The following is a 19901-nucleotide window of genomic DNA, read 5'->3' as shown; positions in this document are numbered from 1 at the left end:
CTGAGCCCCAGGAACCCAGTCCAGCTGGGACGAACCTGTAAGTAAGCCCTTGATATATATTGTCAAACTGGGGCATATAGGCATTTTATTATGCACCCAGAGTATCCTGGCATTGGGTTAGCTAAGCATCTGGCCCAGGTCCTTAACTCTGTGAAAGTCTGTAGTCCTACAACTCATCCTGAGTTTCTCAGGTGAACTATCAAAGGTAGTTCAGAGTCACATAGGGTGGAGGACTAGAACTATCTGCTACTTACCGCCCTATCCCCAGATGACTACAAATACAAAATTCACATTCAGCTGCTTTGTCGCATTCGCTTGCAGAAGCCATCGGACCAGTTTTTCTCCTCCTCAACACCACACGGAACACACACCTCCCCCTCTCCACACCAGCCCTCGGTCACAGTTGTGAGCCCTGTTTTTAGCTCTCTAGTCAGCACATGCCTCATAGGTGTGAGGGAATCAGCTGGAGTGGAACTGAAGAGCACCCTTCTAGATGAGAAACATGTTCCTTCCACATTTTCTCCGTCACTTCTCAGGGGAATGAAGTTTCAAAATTGCATATTTTTATTTATGAGTCGGTTATATGACTGTTCCTGTTTGGTGTGAGATACATCAGGAATAAAGAATGCATGAGCATCATCTGTTCTCTGAGTATTTGCACACCAGGCTGTGATGTGGAAAGGAAGTGAGAAGCTTAGGAAAAAAGGAAAAGAGAAGAGAAGAGAAGAGAAGAGAAGAGAAGAGAAGAGAAGAGAAGAGAAGAGAAGAGAAAAGAAGGAATAACATCAAGCCACATTTGCCGATAACAAAGAGTATTAACCAAATGGAGGGTGGCCAAGGGTATAGGAAGGAAACGTTTATTAAAATGTGACAGGGGCGCCTGGGTGGCTCAGTCGTTAAGCCTTCAGCTCAGGTCACGATCCCAGGGTCCTGGGATCGAGTCCCGCATCGGGCTCCCTGCTCCGCGGGAAGCCTGCTTCTCCCTCTCCCACTCCCCCTGCTTGTGTTTCCTCTCTCCCTGTGTCTCTCTCTGTCAAATAAATAAATCTTTAAAATAAAATAAAATAAAATAATAAGATGTGACAAATATATACTTTGTGATACATGAACAGATCCCTTTCTGATCTATCTTCAAGTTGAAATCCATCTCAAATGATCACCCCTCCACTTTAATTTGCACCTAGTTTCCTCCATTCTACTTCCCCAAGGCCTGTGCCATTAACAGGACTGATATTTACACGTAAGACGTGTGAAAGATTAAATGGTTTCTTCAGTAATTTCCACCAGTGAACACAGTTGGAAAATAAGTTGATGGCGCTTCCCACATGTATTGCATGTGGTGCTGTTACAGACTGCCTTTTACCCAATGACTAGTGAAGAAATAAAAGTGGTAGACACCACAAACATGCAACAGAAAAAGAAAAATTCACTCCTCAACAGCAAACGAGAAAAGAGTAACTTAACAACACATTTGAAAAAGTGTCTGCCAGGAAAAGAAACAAAGCATCTGCCCTGCCTAAGACGGACTCTAAAGGTGATCCCCCACCTCCTAAAACAGTGCTAGAAAAAGAAGACATCCAGAAAGCCATGAGAATTCCTCAGTTTATGTATTCCCCAATTTAGAGAGGAGCAGAATGGGAGGTAAATAGCCAAGGGGAAGGTGTGGGAAATCCCTGGAGGCTTTAAGTCTGTGAAGGCTGACACAGGACTCAGTGGAGGAACCTGCAGGAATCACTCCTTTGTTACCTCTGAACAAGGGAAAAAGTAGAGTGGTAAGGCAGAAAAACCAAAACTATATCTAGTATTCCAAATGAGGAGTAAGGAGCTGGAAATTTGAAAAGAGAAAATAAGAAGAAAGGATATCCATAGACAAAAGCCATGGGAACAGTTACATTGAAGCTGCAGTGAAAATAGACTTCCCTCAACACCCCACCCCCTTCACTGTTAATACTGGCTGAAATCCACAGGCACCCCAGTCCTTCCCCTATACAAAGTGGAAATCAAAAGAATGAAATAGGGAAGTGAGGGACACCTGAGTGGCTCAGTAGGTTAAGCATCTGACCCAGGATTTCTGCTCAGGTCATGATCTCAGGGTCCTGAGATTGAGCCCCACATCAGGCTCTATGCTGAGTGTGGAGCCTGCTAAAGATTTTCTCTCCTACTCCCTCTGCCCCTCCCCACCTCAAAAAAAAAAAAAAAAAAAAAGACAAATCTTACGGAATAGGGAAGTGAACATCAGGGCTCGCTCAGGAGGAGTCGGAGGCTCTGCGGTGCCACAGTTAACGAAGGGCTGATCTAAAACCTAGGGCATCCCTGCTCAGGGACTGAACATGTCCCTAAAAGTGGAGTAAATTTTAATACAGGACAGTGAATAAAATCTCAGAGTTGAGAAATTGAAAATTAAATGCACGAAAAAATGCTACCCTCAGCCCCAACTTCCCCTTAAGTTTTTGGAGAGAAATAGATGGAAGGCAATACTGAGCCATCAGGCTGGCATCCTGGATGGAAAAACAAACAGATCTCACCGTAGCAGGCAAAAGAACTAGAAAACTCTGGCACCACATCAGAGGTCTGGGCAGAGCTGTCCATGCTCCACACAAATAGGATGAGATAAAGCGACATGGCAACTCTGCAGTCATCCTAAAAATATACAAAAAAGGGGGATACAGTATGCGGAAAAGGAGATGAAAAGTGCAATCTGGAATAAAATATAGCCTAAGAGGTAGAAGATAATCCCATGTGAATGCTCAAGATAGCACTTAGTAAGAAAATTAATTCAATGGAACAAGAGCTAAAAGACAACTTGAAAAAACATCAAAATTAGATGTAGAAGGTGTTGTGAAACCAAAGAAAGAGAATGAGGACTAAAAGCACACCATTTCCTAACTAATACATAAACTAGAAACGGAGAGAAACAGACTAAACACAAGTGCAAATTGAATTTTTAATAGAAAGGAAGGGACTATTCATAGCAAAGGAAAGAGACAAACACAAAGTAGATACCAAGAACACAGAAAGGCCAACCCAAAGATAACTATGTCCCCAAGGCAAAGAACCCAACAAATAGACACAAAAATACATTCAAATATTGTAGTAAGGAGTCTGACTCCATTTTTGATGTTTGAGGGCTCACAGCCTTCAATACCCCATCACCCCCTCCCCCATGCTGCCCCATACCCAGGCAGACTAATCAGGAAACTTGGGGCTCCCTCCTTTAGCATTGGCAAGAAGTTCAAAACACACAAACTGCTGGTCAGCACGGGATAATCTTCTTGCTGGCCCCACTCGCTAAACACCATGCAACCTCATGCCAAGAGCCCTTCTCCCTTCTCCCAAGCCATTTATGGACCTCCTTGGGAGACTCCTCCCAGAAAGCCTATTTGAGTAATAAAACTTTTCATACCTTCTCAGTGTGTGTGTACCTTCATCAGTCTCCACACCAAACCTGTTCCAGTTGGGGGTGGCGAGTCCACTTCATTTCTATGGGATAATCACAACAAATATATGCCAGAAGACATTTCTCCATAAGACTGGAAAAACTGTATGTGTAGCTTGATGGAAGAGCATATTGTGTTCCGAAGAACCTGATATAAAATGATGATCCTGGAACATATTTTGGTAAAGTTATCAAACTCCAAGGATAAAGAGAAAATTCTTTGGGCATCCAAATGAAAAAAGTAAGAGGAAAAAGAACCCACAAATTTCAGACTTCTCCATAGCAATGTCTACAAAGTTTTGAGGAAAAAAAAATGCTTATGTTGAGCCAAGATGCTGTTCAATTATTAAGCAAAAGTTACATATTCTCAACCAGGATTGCATTCATAGTTTTTATGAGTTCCTTTTGGGAAAACTGATAGCTGAAAACAAGTCAACCAAGAGATTAATGAAAATAAAGAAGTCAGGAATTGGGGTGCTTCGGCATTTAGTGAACATTAAATCCATGTAGAACCAAGGTTTTGTTAAAATGGAAATTAGGTTGATGAAATTAAATATAAGTATTTTAATGTTTGGTAGTATAAAATTAATGTATTGCTAAGAGAACTAGTTTCAGAATGGACAAAATAGGTGCAATCAAGTTTTAAGAGAACTAATTTCTAAATTTTTCACACTGTCTTAAATGAAATACATCACTTAAGCAATAAATTGACTATAACTTCTTAATCTTTTCTTAATCTTTGTGAGGGTAACAATCTGGAGAGCTGTGGTCTGGATATGGTCCATCAATATTCCTGTGGAAATATTTTGCTCATTTTGTTTGATCTACTCGGTGATGACAGAGGCAATGTAATCAGAGAGATTTTTATTTTGAGAACAATACAAAGTGACTTGCTATTTACAGCTTGCTTCATGAATCATATTCTACTCCTGAAGGCACTTGAGTTTGAGACCCCTGCTTCAGAGGAGTATTTTAGGAACACACATGCCTTTGTTAAAGAAACAACAATCTAAAATAATTTCTTTGGTTTCTTTTCCTTCTCTTATCCACTTTACTAAAATCATTTCTATATGTCTATAGGTAGATTGCACTTATCACATACAGATCGAGACCTAGACATAAGTATACATACAGAGAAAACTGGAATTCAGTTTAGCAGATGTTCACAGCTCCTGGTTGGTAAGATTTTTCTATAATTTTTCACCATCTAGTTTGTACTTCTGTGTCTTGATGGAATTTCCACTAATGGGAATGTATTGTTTGTACAGAAAGAGTAAAGTCGTCATTCAAAACATAATGAAAACAAAGTGAATTACTTATGTGCCCAGGTTTTTTTTACATTAGGTGCTAAAAGAGATTATATATCAATAACATTACTTTGACCCAAATATTAACACCGTTTCTCATGGTAATTTGTAAATAATAATTCATTAATCATCATCAGAATTCACTTAAGGTCTTTTTAGTGTTAAAGAAAGGTTCAAAGTAAATTATTAATAATACTGCATTTGGAAAGAATGTGATCATTTGTCTCTTCAGCATAACTGCCCATCTTTTGTTTACACAGGATTTGAAGAGGTTTTCCCTTTTTTTTTTTTAAAGATTTTACTTATTCATTTGAGAGAGAATGAGATAGAGAGAGCATGAGAGGGGGGAGGGTCAGAGGGAGAAGCAGACTCCCTGCCGAGCAGGGAGTCCGATGCGGGACTCGATCCAGGGACTCCAGGATCATGACCTGAGCCGAAGGCAGTCGCTCAACCAACTGAGCCACCCAGGCGCCCGAGGTTTTCCCTTGAATGTTTGTTTAGATTAGTGAATCGACAAGAGGGGCACGGTTACTTTCTTTCACAGTCAGCATAGCATTACTGAAGATAATGTGATTCTTCTAATAAGTCAAAAATATCCAGAGAGGTCCTAACTGGTCTCATTAGAACCCCAGGTAACTCGTAGGATCTGTTTGACACTTCACCCAATTTCCTCGTTGTTCCAACAACACGCCAGCCCATTCTCAGCTCTGTGTCTAGACTGGAGTCATTTCTCCCTTGTGATATGCTCTCAAACAGAAAAAGGACATTAGGTAAAAGTTAATACGTCCGAAGAGAGTATGAATTTGAGTTAATAGTAATGTATCAGTATTGGTTTATTAATTGTAACAAATATGCCATAGTAATCCAAGATCTGGTATTTCAAAAACACAGTCCTTCCCCACGAAGAACTTACAAACTCAGGTGAACTTTATATAAAAAAAAAAAAATAACAATAAAAAATAAAAAAGACAATACAAAGTAGAAAAGAGTGCCGTGATTGATGTGAACATGGGTCACAATACAAAGTAGAAAAGAGTGCCATGATTGATGTGAACATGGATACTCTGAGTCCACGGTGATACTCACCCTTTATCAAGCTATGTTTACTGTGTGCTCAGCACAGTGGTAAGTGCTTTTCGAGCATTATTTCGTTGGGCCTCACAACAGTCCTGTAGGCAGGTCCATTTGCATAGGTGAGGAAACTCACAAAGAGAATTTGCATGACTTTCCCACGGTCACTCAGTGGTGGTGGGTAGAGCCAGGTGCTGAACGCCAAGTGCTAATCCAGCCCCGGCTCTTAACCACTGTCCTGCTGACGGTTCCATAAATGCTGAAGGTAGCAAGGAGCCTAACCTTCAAGAGGGCTCTCGCCAGACAGCGTGTGGCCAGCAGCATCAAAATACCAAGAGGAGGTCAAGCAAAATGATGATATAAAGGTCCTCAGGCTTGGGGCGCCTGGGTGGCTCAGTCAATTGAGCATCTGACTCTTGGTTTTGGCTGGGGTCAGGATCTCCGGATCGTGATCTCAGAGTCGTGGGATCAGCCCTGCATCAGGCGCCATGCTCAGAGGGGGCTCTGCTTGGGATTCTCTCCCTCTCCTTGTGTCCCTCCCCCTGCTCGTGCTCTCTCTCTCTAATAAATAAATCAATCTTTTTTTTTTTTTTTTAAAGAAAATGTCCTCGGGCTTTAACCACAGTGGGGTCCTTGGGAATCTTGGCAAGGGAAGTCTGGGGTGCATGGCGGTGGGGGGAGCCAATGACAAACTCAGTGAGTTGACAAATGAATATGTGACAGACATGGATACACCGAGGGGCGTCTGGCTGGCTCAGTTGGTAGAGCACGTAACTCTTGATCTCAGAGCTGTGAGTTCAAGCCCCGTGTTGGGGGTAGAGTTTACTTTAAAAAATTTTTTTAAATAAAAAAAATTAAAGAAGAAATGGATACACTGAGTGCTGAGTATTATTTCTAGAAGCCTGACTGTTCAGATAATGGGAGAGGTCAGCAATAGACATCCACCCAAAGAGAGACCTTTCTACAATTTGTTCTGCTTGTTTTTTTCTGAGAATGGAGACATCAGAGCATGGTAGTGCACGAGTGTGGAGCTGGCCTGCCTAGCTTCTCTTCCACTCGGTTTTGCAACAGAACCTGATTTTATTTGAGTATTCCTCTTCTCCCACTCCATGCTGTCTTGTCAGGACTGAGAGCCTGAGGCAGGGGAGAGGGGAGGTTCTGACCCACCTTAGGACCATTCAGCACTGTCCCTGGGGTCTTTAAAACGTGAGTGATTGATACCAGGACAAAAATGGTTAGAGTTGATTCACCCCAACAATGATGAGGAGTCCGGCTCCGGGTTAAAAACCTCTGTGTGATTTTTCAGCCTGACCTTCCAGAAACCTTCCCTGGCACGTCTCAGGAGGAAAGTTGCCCGCCACATGCCAGTGGGGTGCACACAGCTCGTGCACTGAGTTGCAGTCAAGCACTAAGCCCCTTTGGCTCATGCTCTTGGCACATCTGCATTTCTCGCCAGGTGCCTTCATTCCTTGGCGTCTCTATCTGAGGCTTTGGGCACAGGTCTTCTTCAGGCACTTCTGCTGAGGGCTCCTTATGGGGGGGGGGGGAGGGGGGAGGCGGGGGAGGAGGCAATCTGAGAGACACTTTTCCCCACTCTGACTCAGTAGCCAGTACCCTTCCACTCCTATCAAGTAGCTTTAATCAGACACCTAACAACCCATTTCTCCCTCAGCTCAGCTGAGCACCTGACAAGTGGTCTTGGAGGTCACGGTCTATAATGCAAGGTTACCCAGCCCGATAGAGCTGCCCTGCCACCTGCTCTTCCCGAGGCCAGCTCTCGTGCACTTCCTTACATGTGATGGGCCCTTTTTTTGGCTTCAATTAGCCAGAGTTCTTCGTAGTTGCAAAATCCTAGCCGTCGTGAGCATGTTTATAGGCTGATCGTGAAAAACCAACAAAGAAACGTAAAAAAAAAAAAAAAGATCCCATATCAGTCCATATAACTAACTGGGTATCTTCACCACAGACAGCTTGAGAAAGAGACATAGTGGGAGTTACGCTTTTTATCTGAAATATTTTCTAAACTATTTTTCTGCTAAATGGATCATTTTCAGGTATAGTTCTGAAGCAAAAAAAAAAAGTCAAAATAAAAATATATTTACCAAACCTAAAGGTCTGTCATAGATTTGGAAATGTTGAGTTCAACTTTGAGGGAAAAAACCCAAATCTATTTCAGGAAGGGAATGTTGGTTTTGTTCTCTGGGTAAAACTTAAAGTACCCAAGAATGGCCAGCAGAGGGAGCCAAAACCACGCATGTAACTTTTTATTCTTCACAAACCTTTTAGGAAAATGGGTTATTAAAAACTGCAAAATGCAAATGAACCTCATCTTGCCAAAATATATGCAAAAATCATAGAAATCATATAACTTAATGCTACTGTGCTGCCACGTGCTGTATGGAAAATTTTAAAGCTAGAAAGAGATTCTGAATCTCAAGTAGTTCTGAAAAGAAGCATCCCCCCACCCTCCCTTCCTCTCTCTTCCTCTCTTCCCTCTCTGGGACTGGCTTGCAATAACTCCTGAAAAGTAGCTAATTTGTATTCTATTTCAGTTGATACATTCTGAATTGTATAACAACACTTTTTCACTTGTCACTGCTGGGAGCATCCTGGTTCATACTGGAAACAGGTGTGTTGAGAAGAAGCCAGAGAGCCTCTGACACAGACCTCTGAAATCAGGCCTCAGGGATACCTTAGGAAAGAAAAGGAACAGGTTTCTCATGAAAGTTCATTGAAAAGGCATTTGCTGCAAGTATAAATGTCTCTCCATTTTCTGGGTGGTACCTGCATTGGTCAAGATGTTCCCTTTCTTGGCCCAATCTAAGAGGGGAAAGGAATTTATTGAAAGGATACTGGTTTGCATTACCCTTTTAGTGGTTTACGGTTAAAATTTGGGGAAGATATTTTCTACATAAAAATGAGAACAGTTTATTTTGTGTGACTTAATGTTCACAAACTTGAGAATTTAATTAAAATGGATTAAAAACCCCCAAACAAACACTTCAGGCCCAAACGGCTTTACTGGCAATTTCCAACAAATATTTAAGGAAGAAGAATGTCATGTGAAACAAAGCCAGAGAAGAAAAAAGAGAAAGTAGTTGCTATCCTTTTATGAAGCTAGCATTACCTGGATATCAAAACCCAAACAAGGGACTTCCATTTCCAGAAAGATGGAGTAGATGTACCTTTTCTATTCCTCTCAGTAAGTACAGATAAGAAGGATGGATGTTATAAATAAACATTAAGAGGACTCTGAAAGGTGGAGAGAGGCCGGCAGATGGATAAGGACCTCAGACAGGAGGAAGGCTACACTGGGAAGGGGCATGGGTTTTCTTTTTACTTCATATAGCCTAGGAGTTTTTCTTTCTTTCTTACCCACTGTATCCCTGGTGCCTAATAAAGTGTCCAGCAAGTAAGAGGTGCTTGGTAAATGAATGAAGGAATAAATCAATGAATGAGGGATCACTAAGTAGTGGATCTATTAAGCATGAAGGACTATCGAAAACACTATTGAAGAAAAAACAATTAAACTCAGTCCCTGATCTCTGATATATTCCCTAAACATTGGCCAATGTAAGAACACACAAGGTGAGGGGGGATATCTGCTAAAACCACAAACCATAAACAAAAATCAACTGCTTCTTAGCCATGACTAGTGATGATGTCATTTCCTTTCTACAGAATGAAGAACAGTACTATGGAAAAAGGAAGAATTTTAGGCAATCTGAGAAGAAGAATTCGAACATACCAAATACAGGATTAAAATAAAGATTCTGAGAAAGAAACACAGTATAAAACTGCTTGGACCATTCAATCCTGAATAACCTGAAAACTCACTTCTGCTGTTGTCGACACCATGGAGAAGGAAGGAAAAGAAATAAGATATAAGGATTTTCTGGGGCGCCTGGGTGACTCAGTTGGTTAAGTGTCTACCTTCAGCTCAGGTCATGATCCCGGGCTCCTGGGATCCTGGGATCAAGCCCCATGTCAAGCGCCTTGCTCAGAGGGGAGCCTGCTTCTCCCTCTCCCTCTGCCCCCTGCCCCTCCCACTCATGCTCTCTCTCTCCAGTAAATAAAATCTAAAAAAAAAAAAAAAAAAAAGAGGATTTTCTTTCCATTATTTTATACAAGAATATGAGGTGATCTAAAGCATTCAATGCCTACCACATACTGTCAATAAATCCCAAGCAATCAAGAAATCCACACATCAAATGACACCTGCTTGCAGGGCCGCTTTGCTGAACAACTGTAGGGGGTGCTGTTGGCAGGGTCGTCCATGTGAAAGGCACCCCCTGGACGCACAGCAAATATCCTAGCTGGCCAAACACTGCAGGCCGGCTCAAATAAATGTTTCGGTTTCCAAGGCATTACAGAACAACATGGTGATATCTACAATTTCTATACATATTCATGAAGACACACCACCAGGATGTGAAAGAGAGCCAAGCAGAGAAAGGAATATCCTGTTCTACTGACAAGACAGTTTCCTCGGTTAATGTCACCAGACAGTACAGCTATATTCCTTGCTAATCTGAATTTCGTTCAAATCACTGAAGAGCTTTGTTCATTTTGTGACAAAATTAGACACTTGCAAGATAAGTTTCTGACAATTCACATGAATTTATTTGTGCTCGGATCATTTAGTGTGGGAGCCTTTTTAAAAATGCATAGAAAGGGCTTTAGAACCAGATGAAATAATGTGATTTCTAAAAAAGCACTCCATCAAATGTTTTGCTAGGGTTCCATAAAAGCAGTATGAGGTGTCTGCTTCGTAATCATACAGTTTTTTACTTCATTTTTTGCTTTACTTGGAAAACTTACCAACATAATCTGCCAACACACTTTTTAAACCAGTCCGTTTTAAATCAGATGATCTCAACTAACGTTTAAGACTAAAAGATGAGAAGAAACAAAGGGGAAAGATACTTGAAGGTTAATTTGCCTAAGATTATTTTTTTAAATATGAAAATAGGACAGCTAGTAATAAGGGAGTGTTTCTCAAACTTAGCTGAACATGAGACTGACCTGGGGTGTTGGATGACAAGTGAGAATTTCCAGGCCTCATCCCTCATTCTGATTCCTGAGGTTTGGGATGGGGCTCAGCAATGTGTGTTATTAAAAGCAGTTGAAGAAGCTTTGCAATCAGGCAAATTCGGGAAATACTTGGTGTCAGGGAAAGAACACTGACCTAGTCATGGGGTTCAAAACACTAAGGCTCTTCTGTGTGTCCTTAACTGAGTCACTTTATCTTACTGGGGCTAAGTCCTCAGTTGTAAAAATAGAACAACAAGAAGGGTTTTAGTCTATAATCTCCTTGAAGACAGGAACCAGCTGGGCTATGCTCACAATTGGGTCCCCTGTGCCTCGCCTGGTGCCTGGCACCTAAGAACCTCCCAGATATTATTTGTTGACTAATTCACTAGCTAGACAACAGGCAAGATCCCTTTTCAAGTGTAAAAATTATATGATTCTAAAAATAAGTAAGTAAGAAAACAATTCATTTGGTCAGCCATGTACAAAACAATAGTTATTCTCAAACCCAAACAAAATATAAACCAAAAAAAAAAAAAAAAAGCACCCACTCCTTTTGCTTGGCACATTGCTGGTAAGTATTTCAAAGGATCAGACTTGGGTAACTTGATCTCATGCCTTCTTCATAGGATGGGAGGGTTCGAGGTAATGAACTGGATGCACTTAGCATGACTGTTTGGCTCACAAAAGTCAGTAGAGGCTCAGTAAAAGTGAGCTGAATCTGGAACCCCAGGAAATTACGTGGAAAACAGAGTAAGTTCTCCTGCTACACATACAGGAAAACTGTAGTCATAGGAGGGCTTTTAGGCTTTTTGTTACCTTAGTTCCAAAACATATGGTCACATAACAAGTCAAGAATTATTAGGAACCTTCTCTGACACCTGTGGGTTGTGCGAAATAAAGGCTTTTGAAACTAAAAAGAGGGGTGCCTGGCTTAGTCAGTGGAGCATGCAAATCTTGATCTCAGTGTTATGAGTTCAAGACCCACGTTGGGTCTAGAGATTACTTAAAAATAAAATCTTAAAAAAAAAAAAAAAAAAAAGCAAATCCAAAGAAGGCTTAGTTCAAATTTCTGCATCCCTCCTAAAATGTTTCAGAATTGAAAAAAAAAATCACATCACTTGTCCAGTCAACTGCATATCAATACCCTCCCTGAGCTAACACACAACAGTACACTTTTATATAATAACTTGTTTCCTCCTTTTGAAAAAAATTCTGAAAATACTGATCCTGAGATGGGGGGAGGGGGAAGGAAACCACTAACTTTTAGGACATTCAAGTCCCAATTTCTCAGTTTGACAAGTAAAATACAAATTGTTCATAAAAATATTGCCAAGTTGTGACCAAATTTAATCGGAATGTTATTAAGACATTAAATTTAAAAATAAGACTATGCATATGCAGTGCAAAATCACAAGATGTGGGGGTGTTTTTTATTCAAAGAGCAGTTCTGACTTGGAACTGGCGTAAGGGTCAGTAGGTCTTATAAATTTAAGATTGTACGTTCTGTGTAAGAAAAGCTCCCAGCTGCAGAATTCTGAAACTCTTAAAACCACACGATCTCAGGCAGTGAAGAGGCAAGAGATTTTTCACTGAGAGCGGAGATGGAGGTGTCCCGGGGAGGCGATGCTGAGATCACCCACCATCCTTCTCTGGGTACAAGGTGAAGGCGTTGGGGAAGACACAGAAAAAGGGGACAGAGTAACGTTCATGCTATACTGTTCTAACAGCTTCAGAGAACAGGAGTCTTCCGTATACTTTCCCAGCATCTTCCCCATGCCCTAAAATCCACCCCGGAGAAAGAGGTTGGCTTAGGTGTCAGGAAGAAGAACCAAACCAGCCCGCGTGCAATGGCCCCTAGTCAGGCACCAGATAGGGCAGCGAGCTGACCACCTCCCCGGATTCGGTGACAATGTCATCGTAAACCCAGCGTCGGTTGCAGCGGCACTCGGGCCCGCACTTGTTGGAGTTGCACTTGGGACAAGGGTAGAAGCAGCCCAGACAGTTCTTCTCCAAGCAGTCACACAGATCAGCATCATTGAAGATCAGCCTGCCGCTCTTGTCGTACTTCTTCCTAACTCTGCCGGGAGAACAGAAGACAGTGCCAGGTTCCCCAGCAAGGAGCATGAACCACTCTGCAGCCACCTCCCTAACTCCGATCGCTTGATTCCGGGGAACCAGCACCCGGAGGATTCCCCAGCCACGATTCCCAAGAGTAGATGGCAGCGGTGTCCCCAGGAAATTCAGCCCATGCGCCCCCCACCCCCCCACGCCGATTTCCAACACAGGCGGGCTCATCACTGACAGGACCCTTCGTTTTCCCTGGAAGGTGATATGCCACCAAAGTCAATTATAAAGAAGAGCTGAATAAAAGCTTCTTCCTACAAATGCCACCCCCCCCCATTTTTCTTTAAAAATATAATCATTCCTGATGGGATTTTTCCCTGATAAATTACACTCTTTTTTCTTTCTGCAAAAAAGCACTCTAGTGAATATGATTATGGTTTTTAATGACCCAAGATAAATAGGAGAACTGTCCATGACTGCACCATCATCACTAACAGAAAAACACACATATATACCCACCCACACACACACACACAAAAAACTCCTTTGGTAACAGTCTCCAGGTGCCATGCTTCAGCTCCTTTCTGATTCTGTCACCCAGTGTGGAGCGAGAAGGCAGGTGACCAAGATGGCGGCCTCTCTTGGAAGCTCTGAGCGAAGGCAAGGTGTTCTGTGCCAGAGGAACGCACCAGAGCCTACACCCCACTTGAGTCCCCACACTTTCTCCGTCAGCCCCTACAACGTGCCCAGGAAACAGAAGCTGTCACAGGAATTCTACCACCCTCTCAAAACCAGGCCCTTTTGAAATAAACCCTTCAGAATTGAGCTGCTTGAAAGCCTGAGGAGGACCAAGTGTCTCTAGACAGCTTGTATCCATTATTAACAACTGGAAGTTAAAAAAAAAAAAAAAGGCTGGCCCTCAGCTGGTGTGAGATTATGAACTTCTCCACCCTTTGTCTTGAAATAGGTTCAACACCTGCTCTCCTTCCTGTTCAGGGTAAGTAATGCTGTTCTCTCTTCTTCCCTCTCCTAACAAAGCAGGGAAGGCCGAGGATCATTATGGAAACTTGCTGCCTGATTTTCTCACTTAGGCAGGAATACCTTCCAATGAGGATTTATATCTGAAGCATTTCATCTGTGGAAGGAAGGCTCCACTCCTTCCCATGCCCACCAGGAAATGCAGGTATCAGCAGACCAGGAGATTTAAAATCCATGATGGAAATCACGGGAGTGGGTGGTCATGAAGCCACCAGATTGCCCATATCAGATCTTGTCCTTGTCCCTCTGCCTTAACCCAAATATTCCCTCGCCTTAACTCAGACACCAAGAGGCAAATTTTATAGTTTCCTGCCCACCTGATGCTATCTTTTATAAAATTTTAAACTATTCGTACACACGAAAGTGTGCAAAACATACATGCACAGATAAAGAAGAATAAAGCAAACCTCCACATTCGCACTGCCCAACGTGATAAAAGGTATAACAGGGTTGAGGTCTTCTTCATGCCCCGCCCACTGCATCCCTCAAACCCGCCCTCCAAGAGGAACCTAGCTTGCTGTTATAAAAATCATCTCCTTGGGGTCCCTGGCTGGCTCAGTTGGTAGAGCATGCAACTCTTGATCTCAGGGTCCTGGGGCTTAGAGTCATGAGTTCAAGACCCATGTTAGCCATAAAAAAAAAAATTCATCTCCCTGTCTTAGTTACATGTGTATGAATCCCCAAGCACATTGCATTTCCCTACATTGTGATTTGTGATTCATCCATGATGGTATTAGCTGTTATTCAAATATTTTCACTTCTATATGCATTCTGCTGTAAGAATATACAAGTTTCTCATCTTTTCCATTATGGATGGGCATTTTGATTATTACTATCTTATTTTCTTTACTATTATAACAATGCTATGAGACTTTTGAATGTGTCTCCTGTTGTAAAGATACAAGAGTTTTTCCAGGATATATATCTAGGAGTGAAGATGTTAGGTCATAAGGTATACAGCTCATACCAGCCTGTTTTTAAATAGTGGTTGTACACATATTACACTCAATTCATGTCCAGTAGTTTCACCAACATTGATATCATCAGACTACATGCTGCCTCTCTGGGGAGTGGGGTGATGCCCCATGCTATACTGATGAGATTCTGTATCCTGAACGTTTACTTAGCCTTTTCTTCTATGAAATGCCTATTCATTGATTGGTTCATTTTTCTCTTTGCATGTTTATCTTTTTCTTATTGGGTTGTATGTATTTTGGATACTGATCTTTCAAATTATAAGTAGTTTCTCCTATCTTGTGGTTTGTCTTTCATTATTTTTAAGATGTCTCTTAATGGGTATAAATTTTTAATTTTAATGTCAAATTCATCAGCCTTTTTGGTTGCTTTATGGTTTGTTTATACTTATGATGTGCTAACAATTGATGTGGGAAACAAAGGCAAAAGAAAAATTATTAAATAGCCTTAGTACCTACAGCCCATTCACAAGTCCTTGAACCAGGCAGAGTGACCTTCCTCTAGGGACTCAGCTGCCTTGATGTTGATACGTTACTAAGGGCAAAAGACAATCTTAGCCCGACCCGCAGGACCCCGTAAGTCTACTTTCACATATAAAAATTCCATTGGAAACTTCCTTTATCTCTACCCCCTAAGATTCATGTTGACAATCATCCCCCAAGCATATGGCCCACCGATATACACCTGAAGGGTCTCGTGACTAAGGTTTTATTAGACGGTGATAAATGACCTTTTCCCAACAATAGCTAGCCCCCTCAAGGTCTGGATACCTTGCTTCCAAAATTCCTTAGAGACTTACACTATCTCTAACCCTCTCCCAACTTGAAAGCATATAATGGGCAACCCCTCATGACCCCAGTGTAGCTCTTTCTGCCCTCGTGTCCATCCCCCGTGCTTTAATAAAATCACCTTTTAGCACCAAAGACGTCTCAGGAATTCTTTCTTGGCCATCAGCTCCAAGGCCCATCTTTCCTACATCAGCTATCATTGTACTTATGATATATCTGCACACATTTGATACCTGAATTCATTCCCACAGTTATATTATTTCTCCATCTAATGATACATCTTTCTTACTTTTAATCATCTTTCTTACTAAAGCTATTACTCTAAGCATCTCAGACCATCTGAAGCATTAAAAAAATTGATTCCTAGTTTGGGATTATTGTCTATTTCTTGAAGTTGTTAACTTCCAAACACATTGAGCGATATTGTACTTCAGAAAAGATATTTTTAAAACATAAAAAAGTGGCAACCTTTCCTTTGTCAAGGAGAACCCCTGCATTTTACAATCCACAAATCAAATATAATAAATCATGATCTTACTTGTATTTTACAGAAAAATATTCATTCATCTTTGACATCCGAGCTTTCTTTTTCTGCTGCCTTGTTTCAGGATTAAAGTCCGCTACCTGTGGTCCAGGATTTTGAAACGCCAAGCATTTTAACTGCCGCTCTATCTGTTGCTATGAAACAAATAATATGTATTCAGAGTAAGACCTGGATAATTTTGTTTTATGTTGTATCAAAATAAACTTTCTGTAACTTTTGCCATAATGTCACGAAAGTACAGATGTTTTACCTAGAGAAAGAAACAGCTTAATTTGATTAAGTTTCAAAAGATGTTGTAAATTTCCTCAAGTTAGGTGATTCTGAATAAAGAAATCCATAGTATACATCTCATATAATAAATATAAATATAGTCGGCTCAGCCTCTGACTTTTGATCTCAGCTTGGGTCTTTTGGTTGTTTTATTTTTTAAGATTTATTTATTTATTTTAGAGGCAGGGAAGGGGCAGAGAGAGAGGGAGAGAGAGTCTTAAGCAGCCTCCCCGCTGAGTACAGAGCCCCACGCAGGACTCAATCTCACCACCGAGATCACGACCTGAGCCAAAATCAAGCATTGGACGCTAAACCGACTGCACCACCCAGGTGCCCCTCAGCTTGGGTCTTGATCTCAGGGTTGTGAGTTCAAGCCCCATGCTGGGCTCCACACTGGGCGTGGAGCCTACTTTAAAATAAATAAATAAAGGGCACCTGGGTGGCTCAGTTGGTTAAGCGACTGCCTTCGGCTCAGGTCATGATCCTGGAGTCCCGGGATCGAGTCCCACATCGGGCTCCCTGCTCAGCGGAGAGTCTGCTTCTCCCTCTGACCCTCTTCCCTCTCATGCTCTCTGTCTCTCATTCTCTCTCTCGCAAATAAATAAAATCTTTAAAAAAATTAAAAAAAAAAAAATAAAATAAAATAAATAAATAAAAATAAAAATACATATTTATACTTATAAATATAAGTATATAAAAATATTTAAATAATATAATATATAATACAAATATTATATGTTAAGTATAAAATATATAAATATATATAACATATAAACATATGTTATATGTTTATATATAATATATATAAACAACCAAGCAGGAACAGAATTCCTTTTATACTTGCAAAATACCAGTTGGCTCCTCAAATCTGTTGGGGATGAAAGTCCAAATTAGCATTTATGGAGGACAAGAACAAGGGAGTAAAACCCTTCTGCAGTTGTTGGCTGGACGAACGCAGGTGGAATGTCTGAAGTGTTTCAAACCACAGTGAGCCCCAAGGTGCACACAGCCCCCTGCCCCTGCCTTTAGTGTCCTGAGATATGTTTCAGAATAATCATGACCTTGGGCGTGTGGACCCCATCAGGGCTTTGCAGCCACCTGCATGGTCCACTCTCAGTAAAAGCCAGATTTGAAGAAGAAAATTTTCCTAGAAGGGCTTTCTAGAGTGTTAGCGGAAAGTTTCAAAAGACTCTGGAGACATTAACAACTGGAAAAGAAACAGTCTAATGGAGAAGAGCAACAAAGATGCATAAATAAATCCTGATACCTTATTCCAAAAATGTAGCACATATATCATGAGGGAAGGGAATGATCTTCTGAAAGATTTTAGAAGAATATAATCTGAATGGCCCCCAAACACATAGGCTGCAGAAGGGTTTTACTCCCTTGTTCTTGTCCTCCATAAATGCTAATTTGGACTTTCATCCCCAACAGATTTGAGGAGCCAACTGGTATTTTGCAAGTATAAAAGGAATTCTGTTCCTGCTTGGTTGTTTATATATATTATATATAAACATATAACATATGTTTATATGTTATATATATTTATATATTTTATACTTAACATATAATATTTGTATTATATATTATATTATTTAAATATTTTTATATACTTATATTTATAAGTATAAATATGTATTTTTATTTTTATTTATTTATTTTATTTTATTTATTTATTTTTAATTTTTTAAAAATAATACTTTACCTGGAAACAAAGGGGAAACTTTCAAAGTGTGAATTTCAATGTTAACAGATTAGTAACAGAATCTCAGCCTTATATGCCTTTTTTTTTTTTAAGATTTTATTTATTTATTTGAGACAGAGAGAATGAGATACAGAGAGCATGAGAGGGAGGAGGGTCAGAGGGAGAAGCAGACTCCCCGCTGAGCAGGGAGCCCGATGCGGGACTCGATCCCGGGACTCCAGGATCATGACCTGAGCCGAAGGCAGTCGCTTAACCAACTGAGCCACCCAGGCGCCCCTTATATGCCATTTATTTATCTTAATAATAGTCCAGGCTGTTCTAAAATAATATAAATATATTTCTTTAATTTTTCATCTCGGTGTGCATGTATGGGTTTGTTTTTTACAAACTTAACCTTATGAAACAATTATGTATTTAGGTATGGCTGTGAAAAAAAATACAACTTCGGACCGTCCATTACCATTCTCAGTTCCATGGCAAACGATGAGGAACAGAGACATGAGGGTAAGCTTCTCTGTGTCCAAATCTGGGCTCTGCCACTTACTAGTGGCGTGCCTTGACCAAGCTCCTACTTCTCTGAGCCTCGGTGTCTCCTTTCTGCAAAATGGGGTAACAGGATTATCTTGTGAGAAGGATTTGGTGAATTAATATATGCAAAGTTTTAGAATCATGGGGCGCCTGGGTGGCTCAGTCGGTTGAGCGTCTGCTTTCGGCTCAGGTCATGATCTCAGGGCCCTGGTTCCCTGCTCAGCAGGGAGTCTGCTTCTCCCTCTGCCCCTCCCCACCCTGCTCATGCTCACTCTCTCACTCTCTCTCTCAAATAAATAAGTAAAATCTTTAAAAATGGGGGGGACTAGTTTTTTTAAAATAAAAACACTGGACACTATAAAAACACTATATTCTCCACAAATATTCTTCTCCAGGGAGCAGGATTTTATTGCACAGAACACTGGGCTATAAATCAAGGGAGGTCAATGACAGAGAGGAGGCATGTGAAGTGAGACCAGCCCCGCAGGGAGCTGAGTGAAAAGGGCGGGGCGAAGCCCCATCAGCACAGAGGAGTGGAGAACCTTCCCGTGAAATCCTGACTCGATCCACCTTCCACCCAAGTCCAGGCTCACCTCAGCGATCCCCAAGTTGAGACCTCTCCAAATACCATGAAACCCTCATACCCATTTGCCATACCAGTTGCTTCTGTCCAATCTGACAGTTTTTCTCAGGAGAACTTTGACCTGTGTGTCCCTCGTGAGTGGAAGTGCTTTTGTCTGATTGTTCATTCATTTCTGATCCCTGAAAAAAGTAATGGGGGAAAAAGTAGGACACATTCATATCATACGTCTGCAAGAACTTAATCCTGTGACTTTCTGGCTCTTGCCCTACAGCTTACTTTCTTGCAAAGCCAGGTTTCCTGAAAAAGCCATCCACCCTCCTGGCTGCTTTTTTACCACTCACTCTTAGATCCTGCATCTGCCCGCCACACCCATCCAGACCACTTGACGGACACTCTTCTCTTCTGGATGTTCCATGAGCAAATCAAACGTACCTTTTACAGTTGTTAGCATCGCAGACCTCGCTGGAGCAGGCAACACGGGGACCATCCACTTCTCTTTAAGAGGAGTATAAATTCTTAGACCTCCATTCTCCCCCCCTTACACTCAGTCCCTTGAAA

General features: G+C 41.3%; 1 protein-coding gene across 2 annotated transcripts; it reads right to left on the bottom strand.

Moving 5' to 3' along the window:
* Window positions 1-2887: 2887 nt before the first annotated feature.
* Window positions 2888-19898, bottom strand: ARL14EPL (ADP ribosylation factor like GTPase 14 effector protein like). 2 transcript variants are annotated; one of them, XM_045891285.3, is made up of 4 exons: window positions 19776-19898; window positions 19418-19522; window positions 16252-16391; window positions 2888-12925 (listed from the first exon to the last, which is right to left on the bottom strand). In XM_045891285.3, the coding sequence occupies exons 2-4, from the start codon at window positions 19511-19513 to the stop codon at window positions 12703-12705; spliced, it is 459 nt and encodes a 152-aa protein (XP_045747241.2). In that variant the 5' UTR covers window positions 19514-19522; window positions 19776-19898; the 3' UTR covers window positions 2888-12702. The 2 variants fall into 2 exon arrangements, with proteins under 2 accessions (XP_045747241.2, XP_045747233.1); XM_045891277.3 differs by having other exon boundaries at window positions 18693-19522; window positions 19776-19818.
* Window positions 19899-19901: the final 3 nt, after the last annotated feature.

Source organism: Mirounga angustirostris, unplaced genomic scaffold (genome assembly GCF_029215605.1).
Source record: "Mirounga angustirostris isolate CCGP_5_RB_7025 unplaced genomic scaffold, mMirAng1.0.hap1 SCAF_7, whole genome shotgun sequence".
In the NCBI taxonomy this organism is placed as follows: Eukaryota; Metazoa; Chordata; class Mammalia; order Carnivora; family Phocidae; genus Mirounga; species Mirounga angustirostris.
Note: the sequence above shows the minus strand (reverse complement) of the source record. Positions and strands in the feature narration are given on the sequence as shown.